This window comes from Pomacea canaliculata, linkage group LG7, assembly GCF_003073045.1.
Source record: "Pomacea canaliculata isolate SZHN2017 linkage group LG7, ASM307304v1, whole genome shotgun sequence".
Lineage (NCBI taxonomy): Eukaryota > Metazoa > Mollusca > Gastropoda > Architaenioglossa > Ampullariidae > Pomacea > Pomacea canaliculata.
In genome coordinates, this window is record NC_037596.1 from 16,861,528 (window position 1) to 16,876,495 (window position 14,968).

At 36.5% G+C, this 14,968-nt stretch overlaps 1 protein-coding gene and 1 long non-coding RNA gene across 2 annotated transcripts; both read left to right on the top strand.

Moving 5' to 3' along the window:
• Positions 1 to 631: 631 nt before the first annotated feature.
• Positions 632 to 7,308, top strand: LOC112568162 (kelch-like protein 24). Its single transcript, XM_025245309.1, has 7 exons — positions 632 to 749; positions 1,048 to 1,364; positions 1,903 to 2,679; positions 3,441 to 4,264; positions 5,142 to 5,391; positions 5,934 to 6,079; positions 6,852 to 7,308. Exons 3-7 carry the CDS (start codon positions 1,950 to 1,952, stop codon positions 6,963 to 6,965), a joined length of 2,064 nt encoding a protein of 687 aa, XP_025101094.1. The 5' UTR covers positions 632 to 749; positions 1,048 to 1,364; positions 1,903 to 1,949; the 3' UTR covers positions 6,966 to 7,308.
• A 4,523-nt stretch (positions 7,309 to 11,831) lies between these two features.
• On the top strand, positions 11,832 to 14,420 carry LOC112568167. The gene is made up of 2 exons (XR_003100015.1): positions 11,832 to 11,968; positions 12,817 to 14,420. It is a non-coding gene; the product is annotated as an uncharacterized LOC112568167 (long non-coding RNA).
• The last annotated feature ends 548 nt before the right edge of the window (positions 14,421 to 14,968 follow it).

The window sequence follows — 14,968 nt, forward strand, 5'->3', positions numbered from 1 at the left end:
CAAGAACCCTAAACATAACCACACACAGGCTTACTTTAAAACACAACTTTTAGGAATATACCAATATACCAATTCACAAACATACAAAGGACCCCTACCCCAATATCATTATACTAAATCTTAATGCCATGAATAAAGAATAATTATAGCGTAAAAGAGAGAACATCTTCACCTCCATTGGCGAGCTAAACAAAACTTTGTAAAAAATAGTTTGTACTAATCTTACCACACTTTATGATACCCATTACCCCAGTTACACACATCAAAGACCACCTCAACGTAGAATAAATCAAAATATCAAACATGTCTGAGACAGAACATAAGAATGTGGGGTTAAAATACTGTCAAGAAATAAGCCCTGTCTCTTGCTCTATTCTCACTTTCCTATTGTCAAAGTTCATTAATTTGCAGAAAAAAACAAAAAAACAAAAATCACCGAGTGAGGTATCAAGAAGGATTAAACTTCTAGTACTATTGTGGTGCTTTCTTAAGGCTTTAAGTTGTTTTACATAGTGTTCTGCTGTGACCACGGAAAACAATGAGCTAAATTTCAACATAGGAAAAGATATAGACATCACAGAGCCAGTAACAATATTTCTCCCATTGTTTGTGCTGGTTATAACATGGGCTTGCTCACAAGTACACAAGCTGTATTTTAAGTGATTAAATTATTCAGATTATAATATTTCAAGATAATGCCCCATGATAACTAACTTTGGACATAACTGCCAAAGTAAAACTGTATACATGTGAGTACTGCTTTCCTGTTGTCCTGCGATAAATAAACTAAGAATACTGGAATTACCAAGCTGATGTCTTGTGTACCTCACTGAATGTTCCCTAAGATCAGAATAATTCAAGAGAGAATTCAGTGGTAACTTTACTCGGTATTTATTTGTGCAGTATAAAATAGGAGTATTTTATAATTCTTTAGCAAAACCTGTGACAAAAAAAGAAAATCAGTTCATACCTGCGTGATGTCAAGGTATGTTTAGTGACAGGTGTGCAAAGGCGGGCTAGTCTAGTCAGGCGTATTTTCCCGAACAGGTAGACTGCCAGTGACTCACCCGCTAAATAAAGCATCCACGAAACTACAAACACTTCAATATAGCTGAGAACACAAGCCTCACAGCCTATCAGGCTACCAAAGGAGAGATTGGATCAAGCTAGTGATACGAGTCGTCTACTTGGGTAGCCACTTGGTATCTTGAACTGATAAAAGATAGTTTGTTCCTCTTGGCCTAAAAGACAGCGAACGTAAGAGATTTATTTACCTTGCGTAGTCCAACAGTTTCCACGAAACAGCTGTAAGGTGAGAAACGAAAGTCTGTCGAGCAGCAGACCTCGAGTAAGCTACTCCACAGGTAAGTATGAAGGAGCCATTGTATCTTAATACGCTTCAATATACAGAACACAGTTTGAGATTAAAAGAATTTGTCTAAACGTATTTGAGCTGAAATATTGATACTTAATAAAGATATATATATATAGAGAGAGGTACGTAGATTTTCATTTAAATGTTAGACATTGTAAACAGTTTCGTAGAACTGCTTCAGGTTATTTGAAATGTTTACATCGTTTTAACATTGGGTCTTGTATACCTGACAAGTCGTAATATGTACGGGTCAACGAAATGTTAAAATATCACATCTGAGGTTAGTTAAAGTAAGCAATATTCTTAAGAGTTGATCAGGATTGTGAAAATGCAAAGTACCTTGTATAGCATAGAAACATACCTTTTAGATAATTAAAAAAACTATCGAGACTTAGAAGACCATCGAGGTAGTATCAAGCAGTCATAAAATATAGGTGAGTGAACAATTACAAATTGATAGTTTTGTCTGCTTGTTACGGATTTGTCAATTAAAAGAGATTTTTTTGTGGCTGTTCATATGTAAACAGGCAATCTTATTTCCAAATCCACGGTGAAGAACTGTAAAAGGAATAGCATGGCCAGTGAGAGCATCAAGGACAGGGCCTGTACAAATATTTATCGAGGTCTTGGACAGCAGCTACATGATGAAGACTTGTGTGACCTCATTGTTGTGGTTGGAGAGAAGGAATTCTCGTGCCATGGTGTGGTGCTGGCCTCTGTGTCCGAGTTCTTCAGGGCTTCACTAAAGCCGTGTTGGCGAGAAGATTCCAGTAGAAAAGTTGACATCACCCACGAAGATGTTTCTCCGGAGTCCTTCGGATATCTGTTGGACATCCTGTACAGAGGAAAGGACGTCATTAACAGCAAAACAGCAAAAGATATTCTCAGAATGTCTGTCTATTTACAGATTAAGTTTCTAGAAGAGTACTGTGTGGAGTTTCTTCAGAAAAGTCTTCAACCCACGGTTTGCCTGGAAACTTGGCACTTTGCTCAGAGATACGATCTCGATACCCTGGCCGAGAAGGCCTTCAAGATGGCTGTTGACCACATTTGTAATGTATGGCAACAGGATGAATTATTGTCGTTGCCCAAGTCAATGCTCCTCATCCTTTTGTCTCTGCAGCAAAAGCTCAGCATGGACGATATCTGTAAGACCATTCTGCGCTGGGTGGAGGCGGATCAAGAAAAAAGAGAAGTGCACCTGTTAGAGTTACTCCCCTTTGTTTCTTTTCCTCTTCTGAGTTCAGATTATCTATGTGAACTACTCGATTACCTCAACCACCCGTTCAAAGAGGCTATGTTTGGTAAGTATACCGTGTCATGTCTCACAACCTTTCATGTTTAGTGGGTTGGGTGAGATAATGCCTCGTACTCCAACCAGACTGACTTTGAGCTGTAGAGAGAGAGAGAAGGAAGTAATTATGCTAATTCCCCAACGATGGATGGTTCAGAATCATGGTGTCGGTAGCGAGTGTTCTGAAGGACCGATTGAAGGTGTCATTCACCTCGGGTGCATGAGTATTAGCTGATTGTGTTGGCTGACAAGAGGGGGTAGCTCATATGTGATTTTGAAGTAAATAATAAAATGTAAGTATTGCCTTGCCATTCAAATGTTATTTTGGTTGTGAAACAGAAATAAATAAATTCTTTGCCAAAAGTCTGTGATATAATTTTTTTATATTTATATTTATACATTGCTATGTAATCCTCTACTTAAAGCAAAATAGTGTTTAATGTTTTAACCGCTAATGAAAATAACGATTTAGCAGCTAATGTCCCTATTTATGGACTGGTGATTACCAGGACAAAAATACAATAAAGCGCCAGGTTTGATATTTCTAATGTTATGATTCTAACAAAACTCTACCAAAATATCAGTTTCGAGAAATATTTATAGGTGTCTTGAAAATAATTTTCTTGTTCAAAGTTCGTCTTGAATAAAAAAACATTTTCTAGGTATTTTAAGTATAATCTTGTTTTATTTAGATGTACTTGTGCAGTTTTTATTTTCTTGTATCCTTTCCATTTAGTTGTTTTATTAGTAAATAATTTTTAAATATTACAGAAAATATCAGAGAAGGTCTTACTTTCCACTTAAGCAACGATGCCACAAAGAAGCAAAGGATCCTGGCCCGCCAGCCTGTGTATTTATGCTTAAATCAAATTCAAACCCGCATTGTTATGGTCGGAGGATATACAAAGGTCGACATACCCACCACAGATAATTATGTTTTCGACATACAGCAAAGTGTCATGAAGCTTTACAGGCTACAACCCTTACCAAAGAATGTCGGACTGGACTTTGCCAGCTGCACGTGGTACAACGAGGTTTATGTCAGTGGCGGTTCCCAACTCTCCGAGTTCTTCAGTGTTTATAAACCAGGCGACAACAAGTGGGAGGTGCTGCCCTCTCTACCAGATGGTGGTCGAGAAAAGCATGCAATGGCTGCCGTCAGTACCAACATTTACGTCCTTGGTGGACTTGTAAAAAGCTCTACAGGTGAGAAGACAACTTCTTCTAGTGTCTGTAGATACAACACACGCAGCAAAGAGTGGAAAATCTTTTGCCACCTGACCTCAGGTGTTCAGGAAGCAGCAGCCGCTGCCTTAGGTCACAGAATTTATCTGTTTGGAGGGGTATCTACAACAGGAGAAATCTCGGATGTCGTTCAGTGCGTGGACACCATGAGTGGTTGCACCTACCAAGCCGGCAAACTTCCGTCGCCTACACACGGGGCGCGTGCACTGAGCAATAGAGGACGTATTTACGTCGTGACACCTAAAGGAGAGTTGTTGTCTATGTGGGAGAGCTTTCTGTTGGCTGAAAACATTGAAAAAAAATTGTCTGAGAGGAAAGCAAAGAAAGAAAGCGAAGACCACTCTTCTGAGGTAAGTATAATTTATATTGGGAACATTCATCTGATGGTAACATGAGATTCACCTGCTAAACTATAAAAAATATGTCTGGCAGTAGAGAAAATACAATGGATGGTGATCAACCGTTTCAAGAAAGTCAAAATTTATTTTCATTTTTTAATTGATTTAAGTTTTAATCTTGTCTCATTTTTGGATGCTTAGCATCTTTTCCTATGCACAAACATTACCTTACACTCTTTTTAATATAAGAAAATGTAAGCAACTACAGGGAGGCGATAGAGGATAAGAATACACGGATGTAGGTAAATCTACATAACTATGTAGCATTTATTGTTCTGTCCATCGGTTTGGACATCTGCTTTCATTGTTCTTTTAATCTTGTACATCCTTACTGCTTGTCAGTAACCAGTCTTCATTCTTGTTGAACCTTTTAAGCCAGGGATGCCCGGCCCGCGAAACCTCTGCCCACAGTGCAGGAAATCGGCATGTTAGTAATAAAAGAAGACCTAAAATAAAAGAACGAAAAAAAAGGAAGAAGAAGTATTTATCCCTACGTAGGGGCTTCTCTCAATCTTTTTTCGATGGACGAAGATTTCGATTCAATGCTCCGACTTGGTGTCTCTACGACCCAGCCGGACATTCAGAAGTTGGTTTCGGTTAAACAACTTCAAATATCCCATTAATTAGTACATAATTAATGGTAAGTACAACTTGGTATGTTCTATTTTTTTTTCTTTTTTTTTGTATTTTTGCGGTGAAGCGGCCCGTGACACGCATGTCGGAAATGTGTATGGCCCGCAGGCCGAAAAAAGTTGGGCATCACTGGTTTAAGCCTTTCAAGATTAAGTTTTTTTTAAAGCTAATAAAAACCCGTTCTACTTGTCATTAGATGGCGAGATCAACAGTCAGCTTTAAGAAAGTCGGCAACTGCACAGGTAGACGAGATTACAGTACCTGCCTACATGGAGGGAACATCTATGTGTGTGGTGGGGTAGCAAGAGACGGACAACTGTTACAAACAATTGAACAAATCCGACTGGACGACGGTGCGATGCTGAAGACATATTTGACTCTAACAGCTGGGGCGGCGAAATTTGATCTTCATGTGTTGAATGTTCCTATGGAGTTCATGAAAGAAGGTAATTGAAGACATTGAAAAAAGTAATATAGAATTTCCATATCTCTTTAGACAAGTGTAGCCATGGTATTGACAAAGTGTATTTTGTTTTGTCCTTACTTGTGACCTTTCAACAACAACAAAAAGTATTATGAAGCAATACTGATCCAAACCCTCCTCCACTTGTATTCTTTGTTTCAGGCCAACTACCGAAATACATGTAGTATCTATAATATATAAGTATCTAAATTATCTAAATTATCTATTTCTATTATCTCAAAATTGTGCAGATCACCTCAACCAACAGTCATCTATGGCATAGGTTACTCTTTACCTTTTATATTTCCACCTAAGGTTTAAATTTCCACCTTAAGAGCTAGATTTAATTGCTTTACAATCCACGTAACCATATATATATATGTCAGCAGTAGATTTTTTTCCCGTAATGAATTAAAGAAAATATGTGTCTGAGCGTGTGAGTGTGTGAATGCCTGTTAAATGTGAATATGAGGATGTATTATACTTTATTATGTATGATGGTGATTGTGATTATGACTATGACAGTTGTAAAGACCGAGGCTCCACCGGAACCCCCGAAGAGCTACTTAATGCCTCAAGACAAATTGATCTTTCAACCAGGCCTGACGAGAGGGGGGGACAGGGGGGTCTGGTGTACCCGGGCCCGCGGCTGTCAAGGGGGCCCGGCCTTGGTCAGTGGATTTTTTTTTCTTCTTCTCCTTTTCTTTTTCTTTTAAAGAAAGGTCTAAGGACAGAACACCCAAGCATTACACATGCAGAAGTTGAGTTTGAGTGTAGATATTGAGATTCAAATTGTAAACATACATTATATACTGGGAAAATAATTTATGATTACAAGTACAAGGGGCCGGAGAGGTCTGTCCCGGGGCCCGGGCTTGCTCTCGGCGGCCCTGCTTTCAACGCTGGGCTAGGGTACATGAAGCTGACGAACAGAGACTTCGCCGGATCCGGCCCGCCTCCTGTCTCTGACCGGCCCGCCCGCTGGCTGCCCACCAGTAAATATACTATATATACAGTATTGGGTAAAACTGAGTTAACTATATTAGTCCGGCCCTCTAGAACCATCCCAGTTTCTCATCCGGCCCTCTAGAACCATTCCAGTTTCTCATCCGGCCCCTTGGGAAAATTAATTGCCCACCCCTGATCTAGACCCTTCTTATTCCGATAATAGACGGCTAAGTAACTTCTTAAATGGATTTCCCAGAGTGTTAAGTACTCTTATACTTTCAATACCTATTACCGTTTCTAAAAAAATACACATTTTAGGAAGCACATGACTTGCTGATTAAAAAATAACAAGTATTTAATATGTCTAATCAATTTCCCTTTGTGAATTTTAAAGTGTAAACACAAATGTATAAGTAAAAAATGTAATGTTATGTATTTTATTGAAATGCAATGTTTCCTACAACTTCTTTTGCATGTGGCTGCCTCACAATTCAGAGGCCGATGGAGAAACCCCAAGAATCACACCTAATGTCCCAAACCAGGCAAGTGACCTGCAGCATACATTACAGCCCTGATGCTATTTTTAAGGGAGTAAACGTTCACAAATGACAAGGAACCACGAATAATTCTGCCGGCTGGCCCGTATGTTGTCGTCCTCTCTTCTAAGAAAACGTCACTTTGGAAATCGTTGACTAGCACGGGACAACCTCCTGGTGTATCTTGGTCTATCTTTAGAGGAAATGACAGACGAATCAGAGAACAAAAGCACATATAGATAATTCTTTTTCAGATACCTGGCAAACCACGTTTCTCTGCTTTTTAAAAATTTTAAATGACAAGTGTTCATTAGACCTTTGTGTGTGATTATTTTCTCTTATCTATAAATCTGCTCAATATTTCATAACAAAACACAGGCATACATAGAAATCGAAAACGAAAGTAGCACAGGGAGATCACCAGTGTTGTCCATAGGAATGGGAATCCCATGGAAAACGTCCCATGGGATGGGATGGGACAGCACACATTTGTATTTCCCATGGTAGTCGATACTTGATATTGTAAAATAAATTTACGCTAAAATTTGCATTGTCAGACTTTTTAAGCACAGGAAAAATACTTTTTTATTCCAGTTTCATTATGCCATGACTTTGTTAACATGTGTGCAATGCGCAGTGTTCTCCATAGGAATGTTATTACCATGGGAAACGTCCCATGGGATGGGATGGGACAGGCATAAATTGGCAATGGGATGGGATGGGATAGAAAAATATATCCCATGGACAACCCTGGAGATCACAGTCCAATTACTATCATAACATATGCCAATCTGGCCTGCAAGATCTTGACCATCGCGGATCGCTCACTGGTTACCATGGACACCAGCCTTGTAGACCTGGGTTTCGATTCAATTTCGTCGAGAATGATGATCGATCAGGTGTACAAAGACACAGGTGTGGAACTCACCTTACTCCCCTTCGTCACTGGAGAGGCGACAGTTCGCACGCTTGCTGAAATTGTTAATAAAATGATTACATAATCTTCAATATTTCATGAGCATTTGAGAAACAAATGCTTATTTCTTTGGGGAAAAAATGAATGTTGATTTAATGATACTAAAAGTCTCGTCTAACTTTACGCTAGATCGAAACATTTTAAGGCAAAAAGGCAGCAGGGAAATAAATATTCATCTAATGTTACGACGGGTCTGGTTAAAAAGAAATTTTTTGACTATTTTTAAATATACTTCCACGAATGATAAGAGTATAGTCTCGTTGTTAGGTCAGAGAGTCATTTCCCACCCCCCTTTTTTTTCAAAGTGTGGGTTCTGTAAAGTAGTGATCTGAGACTTCCTTAGTTTTTATTTGTTTTTATTGTTAAGATTTTTTAGACAGTTGGGATAAGCCACAATAGATGTAATATCAAAGCCATAATATTTTTTCATTGATTTGACAATGATCTTATCAGTTTATCTTTTCCAAATTTATAACCAGTATTTTCTAGTATAATGGCATTGTGTTTACGTCCCCAGTTTATGTAAATGCATTATGATTGCTTTAAATAACTACTTCTCATGAGTGAAATTCAACTACTGTAAATGTATTTCTTTATCAGATATATATTTCGATCTATCAATCTACTCAGTTACATTAAAAAAAATTCTGTAATGTAAAATATTGACAATCATTGGGGGATAAACGCAAATTTCATTTTTACAGTTTTTTTGAGAGACGAAGGAAAATGAAAGCTAAGAAACTGCATTTTTAGCAGGAAAAACAACTTTTAAATGTCTTTTGACTTTAGCGTAGGTGTTTTTTGTGAAAAACTCCTGAGGGTTTGATTAATTAATCCTATTATTTATGGTGATGATTGCTGTATAGCTTTCGTATAAAATTTTATTCACCAGCTCTCGTGTGACATTACCATTTTATCATTAATGTACTAAATACACATGATTTTGATATTGTATATACTTTTTACTTGCATAAACTTCAATATTTAGTTGACAACAATAGTTAAATTAAATATATTTGAACAATTTATGCATATCTTGGACGCTAAACAAATTGATTTAATTGTTAAATCACTTTTCTCTTAAACAAAATAGTCTTTTGTGTGTAAAATTTTCAAATTATTAGAAATGAATTGTTGAAAAGACAGCTTCAAGTTTTGTTTACAATCAACCTTACTTATAATGTTACATTCTTTTTAAGCATTGAAAATGATTTTAAAGTTTTGTTGACAATCGAAACAAACATTTCCTTTTGTCTATATACTGATCTAAGGCAGTGAAGATTTACCTTTATACACGTTGAAAATAACTGATCTTCATTATGTAACATCTGACCCATTTGAAGAGATTGAATTTCTCTTTCAAAATTTATTAAATCATGTATGATAATATATATGTCTAATTTTTTCTTTCAAAAGAAAGAATTGCAATATTGCTTGTTTTGTTTTTGAACCTTACTACAAATACAATTCAGTTTTTGGTATTTCTCAATATCTTCTCGATTTTACAGAAAATTAGTAAAATTTTGCCATCAATGTTTTCGTGTTTTACGTTTTAAGTGTGACTAGTGAAATTTCTCACCTCTTGTAAAATATTAACCCGTGCAGTCGACTCTAGGTATGTTCTCTTCTCACTAATTTTCTGTGACAAAATAATGTTATTAAAACAAAAGATACGAAGTTGAACTTATAAAATAAACCTGCATGTTTGGTTTTAGAATCATGTAACCATCCACATCCCTTTAAAAACACACACACACAATTAAAAATCTTAAGTACACAACGATCTGGCGCCGATGATTTTTTCAAAATTTGGCTAGCTATTCGTCATTTCGAATTTCCTGGAAAGGTAGATTTCCAAAAAAAGTAGAAGGCAGAAGAATTATTGCTCAAGTCAAACATAGTTGTAAACCTGCCTCTAGGCTAGTAATAATGACCAGCATAATGTCCCGGAAACTGAATTGCCAGAGATTGTGATGGTAAGAAACAACACTAAAATCAACCTCTAAACTATAACGGGGAAGCTTATCACCCCAACGGTATAGGGGATGTACCCGAATGAGGATGCTACTGAGCATTAGTTGCATATGAAAGTATCAAGTCAATAAGAGCTTCAGTCTGTCAGTGAAAAACAACTCCATGGATTTTAATAACAGTTTTAATCTGACATAGTATTTGGCAATAGTTATGCGTGACTGTGGTATGAAAAGTCCGCAATCGGATGTTTTTGAATATTTATAACTAACAACATTTAATAAAGACAATAAACTGTTATAGACCGTTTTAAAGAACATTTTTTAGACATTTACGTGGGGAGATTTTTTAAAAAGTATAGGTTTTGGTTTCTTCTACTAGATCAAAATTAAAGGTTGTATCTGTATGGAACAGAGAAAAAACTGGAATAGTAGGTCAAAAGGTGGAAAATTTTCTGAAAAGGTATTTCTACATTATACTTATGCAAACACAGATATAATTTGTTATTAAAATAGACATTAGGAATTAAATAATATTTTCTATTTTCTTCTAATCTGTAGCTGTTTGAGTACTAATCCATGTCGAATTGAGTAACCAGCAACTACTGTAAAAATGACGCTTGGTTAACTAAAACTTAACTACACTCAAACATAACAAAGTACCTGATTGGTTGACGTTTTGACTGTTAAAGGGAAGTAATTAGTGCTAAACCAAATCCTAAATGTACCAGGAGTTTTCTCTCTTCTATTTTTAATTATAGCGTGGCGCGTTGTACGACACAACTCTAGTAGGACATTTTCACACCACCGCAAACGACGCTAGAAGATTCAAGGGATTTATGACATATTATCCATGGCATGCCATGGCCATGGCACTAGAATTCTTCCTGTCCAACCACAGCAATGATGTCACACAAGTCTCTATCATGCAGTTGCTGTCCAAGACCTCGATAAGTGTTTGTACAGGCCATGTCCGTGATGCTCGCACTGACCATGCTATTCCCTTACAGTTCTTCACCGTTGATTTGGAAATAATGAGTTAACATTAAAACCCGTTTCAATGCAAAAACTGTCCTGTATGTTTGTAGCGTATTACGATACAATGGCGCCTTCATACTGACCTGTGGAGTAGCTTACACGAGGTCTGTGTCTCAAAATAACTTTAATTTCTCACCTTACAGCTGCTGCATGTAAAATGCTGGACTAGGTAACATAAATCTCTTACCTTCACTGTCTTCAAGATCACGAGTCACAATCTATTTTCACCAGCTCAACATATCAAGTGGCTACCCAAGTAGACGACTCGTATCACTAGCTTTACCCAACTCTTGTTTTTTTAAGAAAAGATAACACTAGGATTGCCATAAATGTTCGCGGTGTAGCATATAATAATACGCAAATTAATTCACAATTCTCGACTCTAAGACTCCTGGGAATAGAATAGCGCGATTGGTTTTCACATTAGAAACAAACAGTCTCAATACAAAGGACATACCTGTATTCTTACTAAAGATTCCTTTAAGTTTTTGATTGTATACATGTTATTCTAACACTTTTTATGTATTAATAATCACACACGCGCGTACGAAGTCATACGATTATTCACATAAAACATCGATATACATCTACAGTAAAGTTTATTTGCACTCAACAACACAAGACAGCCAAATCGAAACTGAAAGTACCTTCTTTTCTACTTAACATTTCAAGTCACAGCTAAAAAGTCACAAACACTTTCGAGTAAATGTAGATAGAATACTATTTATAAAAGCTAAACTATATATAATGTCATTTAAATAGGTTATTTATTTTTTTTTACATTCCTAACACAGTTAATCGTAAATCGAAAGTTCCTTTTTTTCCCGGTGTCGTGAGCTCAGGAATTGCCCGAGCCCACGAATTGCCTTCTCAGAGTGCGCAGGCGCAGGGGTCAACAGGTGCGCATGCGCAGACAGGGCAATTTGTGGGCTTGATATTCCGTGAGATGAGAATGTGTCCGAGCTGAGGAATTGCCCATGTGTTAGGACAGAATATGTCTTGAATTTAACATTGTCAAGTGTGGTAGACTCGCGGATCGAGGACGTGTTGTGATGCAGCTCAATAACAAATCAGCCCTACAAAAGTAAGAAGGTAAGTTACATTTTAATTTGTATTCGTGGCTTAGTCGATCGGTTTCTTTGTAAATGTTCGTCTGCTATTTGTTTAGGTATCACCACGAGCTTGTGTCCCCGGTTTATTTTGTACTCGTCACTTAGTCGGTTTCTTCGTAGTGTTCCGTCTGTTATTTGTTTTTCTAGGATTGTATTCGTGGCGTTATATAGTATTATAGCGTGCTAATTAATATAGTGCACACAGACTGATTTGTAATTCATGTGAATGAAACGTGTAATGTGCTTTTGACGTTTAGCGATGCTGAACGACCGATCGTTTATAGAAGTCCGTCACTGAATCAAGCAAAGTGATTCAGTCGTTTTGACTATTTAGGTTTCATTCTTTATTTCGGCACTACACAGTAAGCACAGTTACAAGATGTAATAAAATACTTAAGTTTATGAACATGTACTGCATAGTTTAATATGCACACAAACCTTTCCAGATGATGACAAAATGTCACATGATTTGGATTTTTAAAAGAATCGTTGTAAATAAGCAAAAAGTAGACATGGAGAGAAAAGCATGAAGCAGGATTTTAAACTGGACATCATTACCAACTAATTCAAAGTAGTATGTTTGCAATAATTAACAAGTTGACACATTTATATTTGAAGGCATTATAATCAACCACTTAGAATGCAAAATAAAAGTCTTACAATAATAATAAAATGTAATTTTGCTACTATTACCATGTTTTTCTTCTTATGTTGATGTCAATATTAAGATTTATGCATCAGTCAGTCCATAAGTAATGCTTTAGCATATCACAAATAAATATTTAGTGTTTTCATGCACAGTGTGATCACCACGATTTTCTTTTTCAGTGGAGATCTCCAGAGATGGGAGTTAATTTCCAAAAATTGGGGGCACAAAATTTGCAATATAGTACAGTGGAGCAGAAAGAGGGATATCACAATATGGTAAACAGTGTAAAATGCAAATGATGTCAACTGCTGCATTTTTTTCTACCAGCAAATGACAATTGATCTGATTTCACAATGAGGAATAAATATGCTGTTAGTTTAAATTGTAAATTTATGTTTTGTATCATGTACAACAGTACTGTACTTCTCTGATTGCTTCCAACCCACACAACATGGATTGCCAGCCAAACAACTGCACATAGAATAAACCAGGCCGCCCTCGCTCGTGTGATACATCATCACATTAAGTCAAATGAGAATTAAGAAACATCAAGGATTTTGCCACACATTTCTGTAAAATACACACATGTTTCATTGTTTTCATTTAACTTCTACTGTTCATGCTGTTATATAAGTGACTTAGTACCCAGATTATGACCCTAGAGTTGTGGGTAGTACACTGTACCAGTGTACATTCATTATTACTCAATAAATCTTAGTTGTCCTTAATGTATAAGGTGAATGTCCATGAAAAATTTGTTGTTTGCACACGCACTTAAAATGGACACTTACAACACCTACACTTGCAAATGAATGTTTGCCTTACGTTTACATATTTATATATAAGCACCCACACATACATACACCATCCCCTTTCATGTACACATGCAGGCACCCTCGCAAAAAAAAAAAAGTTAATACCATATAATTATGAACCCTTATGCTTCATATTGAGATGGGTGTAGCTGCAAACTTAAAGAACATATGGCTGTTCAGATTGTTCATATCAGTACACAGCTTCTTCACAGTGTTACATTGTCCCAGTGTGCAGTGACTATTGTTGTTATTAATACTCTATTTAACTGTAAAAAATTTGATGACCAGTGTAAAAATGATTTACCACACTACTATATTCACAATCCAAATGCTTATAAATTCCAGCCATTATTAACTTTAAAGAAATCAAAAAGACCCTCAGCATATTAGCGAAAGTTGTGAAGATATTACTAAGGATGGTGAACCAGATAAATGAATAAAATGTATATGTGAGATATTGTACATTGCAATGGATGGGAGTGTGTACCCCTTGGAGGGTGAATAAATAGTAAAGAATACAGAATATATGTGACAGGAAGAGAGAGAGCAAAGGTGTGTTTATCCTGTTTGAGTATGCTTTTATTACATATGCAGGTATGAGGCTGGAGGAAGGAAAGAATGAGTGCTACAAAAAATTAGTTGGGATTTTTTATATATATATATAAGCTGTCTGCATGTAGGTTTGGTTAAAGCTCTGTGCTTTGAGCTAAAGATTTGCATTGTCATCAAGATCCTAGGTGTGAATGACTTGGGGAAACATGAATTTGCAAGGTACTCTTGTACTAAGGCTTTTATTGCATGTGCACATTACTTTCAAACATGACTGTCCACTGCAAAGGATTTTATTATAATTAGAAGTCAATAGTTTCTTACCCTTTTTATGTGGAAAGTCTTCTTTGTTGTAATTTATCATTACATTGGACCATGTGTGCAATTTTTAAATTCATGAATATACACCTTTCATATTAGACCAATCGAAATATTTTTGTCATTTACGGTCAGTTTGTGGAGCACTTTTACTAAAATAGGTTTAATTTCAACTGATAAGATAGTATAGTATTATGTGGAAATAGTAATCACGGTCTTGGTCTTGTATACAGTGCGTTGAGGGTGATGTCTCATTTTGCATTGGGGCATTTTATTACATACAATCCAACACATGCAGACATAAATTGTTAATGTATTGCATACTACTAGGGAATGAACATTCAACACTCATTGGTAAATTATTGCACTCTGTGCTACACTTGTACGTGATACAAAAAACAGCATTTCACTTCCATTTCTTTATTGAATAAACTCACACATCACATTGTGCTTAAATTGCCAAATAAATCCATGTACACAGCGCAGTCCAATGCAAACAGAAGATCCATCTGAAACAATGAACCACTATGTTAATAAAACCATACCCACATCACATAAGGTAATTGTCTGACATAAATGTAGTAGAAGTACATACACCACTTACACTATTGTATTAATGAAAACAAAAAAGAATATTTACATCCGCACG

Excerpts from the sequence above, each read along its gene's own strand:
- LOC112568162 (XM_025245309.1), top strand. The coding sequence starts at position 1,950 with ATGGCCAGTGAGAGCATCAAGGACAGGGCCTGTACAAATATTTATCGA. Across the intron at positions 5,392-5,933 it reads TATGGAGTTCATGAAAGAAG|TTGTAAAGACCGAGGCTCCA; the intron begins GTAATTGAAGAC and ends TGACTATGACAG. Across the intron at positions 6,080-6,851 it reads GTCAAGGGGGCCCGGCCTTG|AGGCCGATGGAGAAACCCCA; the intron begins GTCAGTGGATTT and ends CTCACAATTCAG.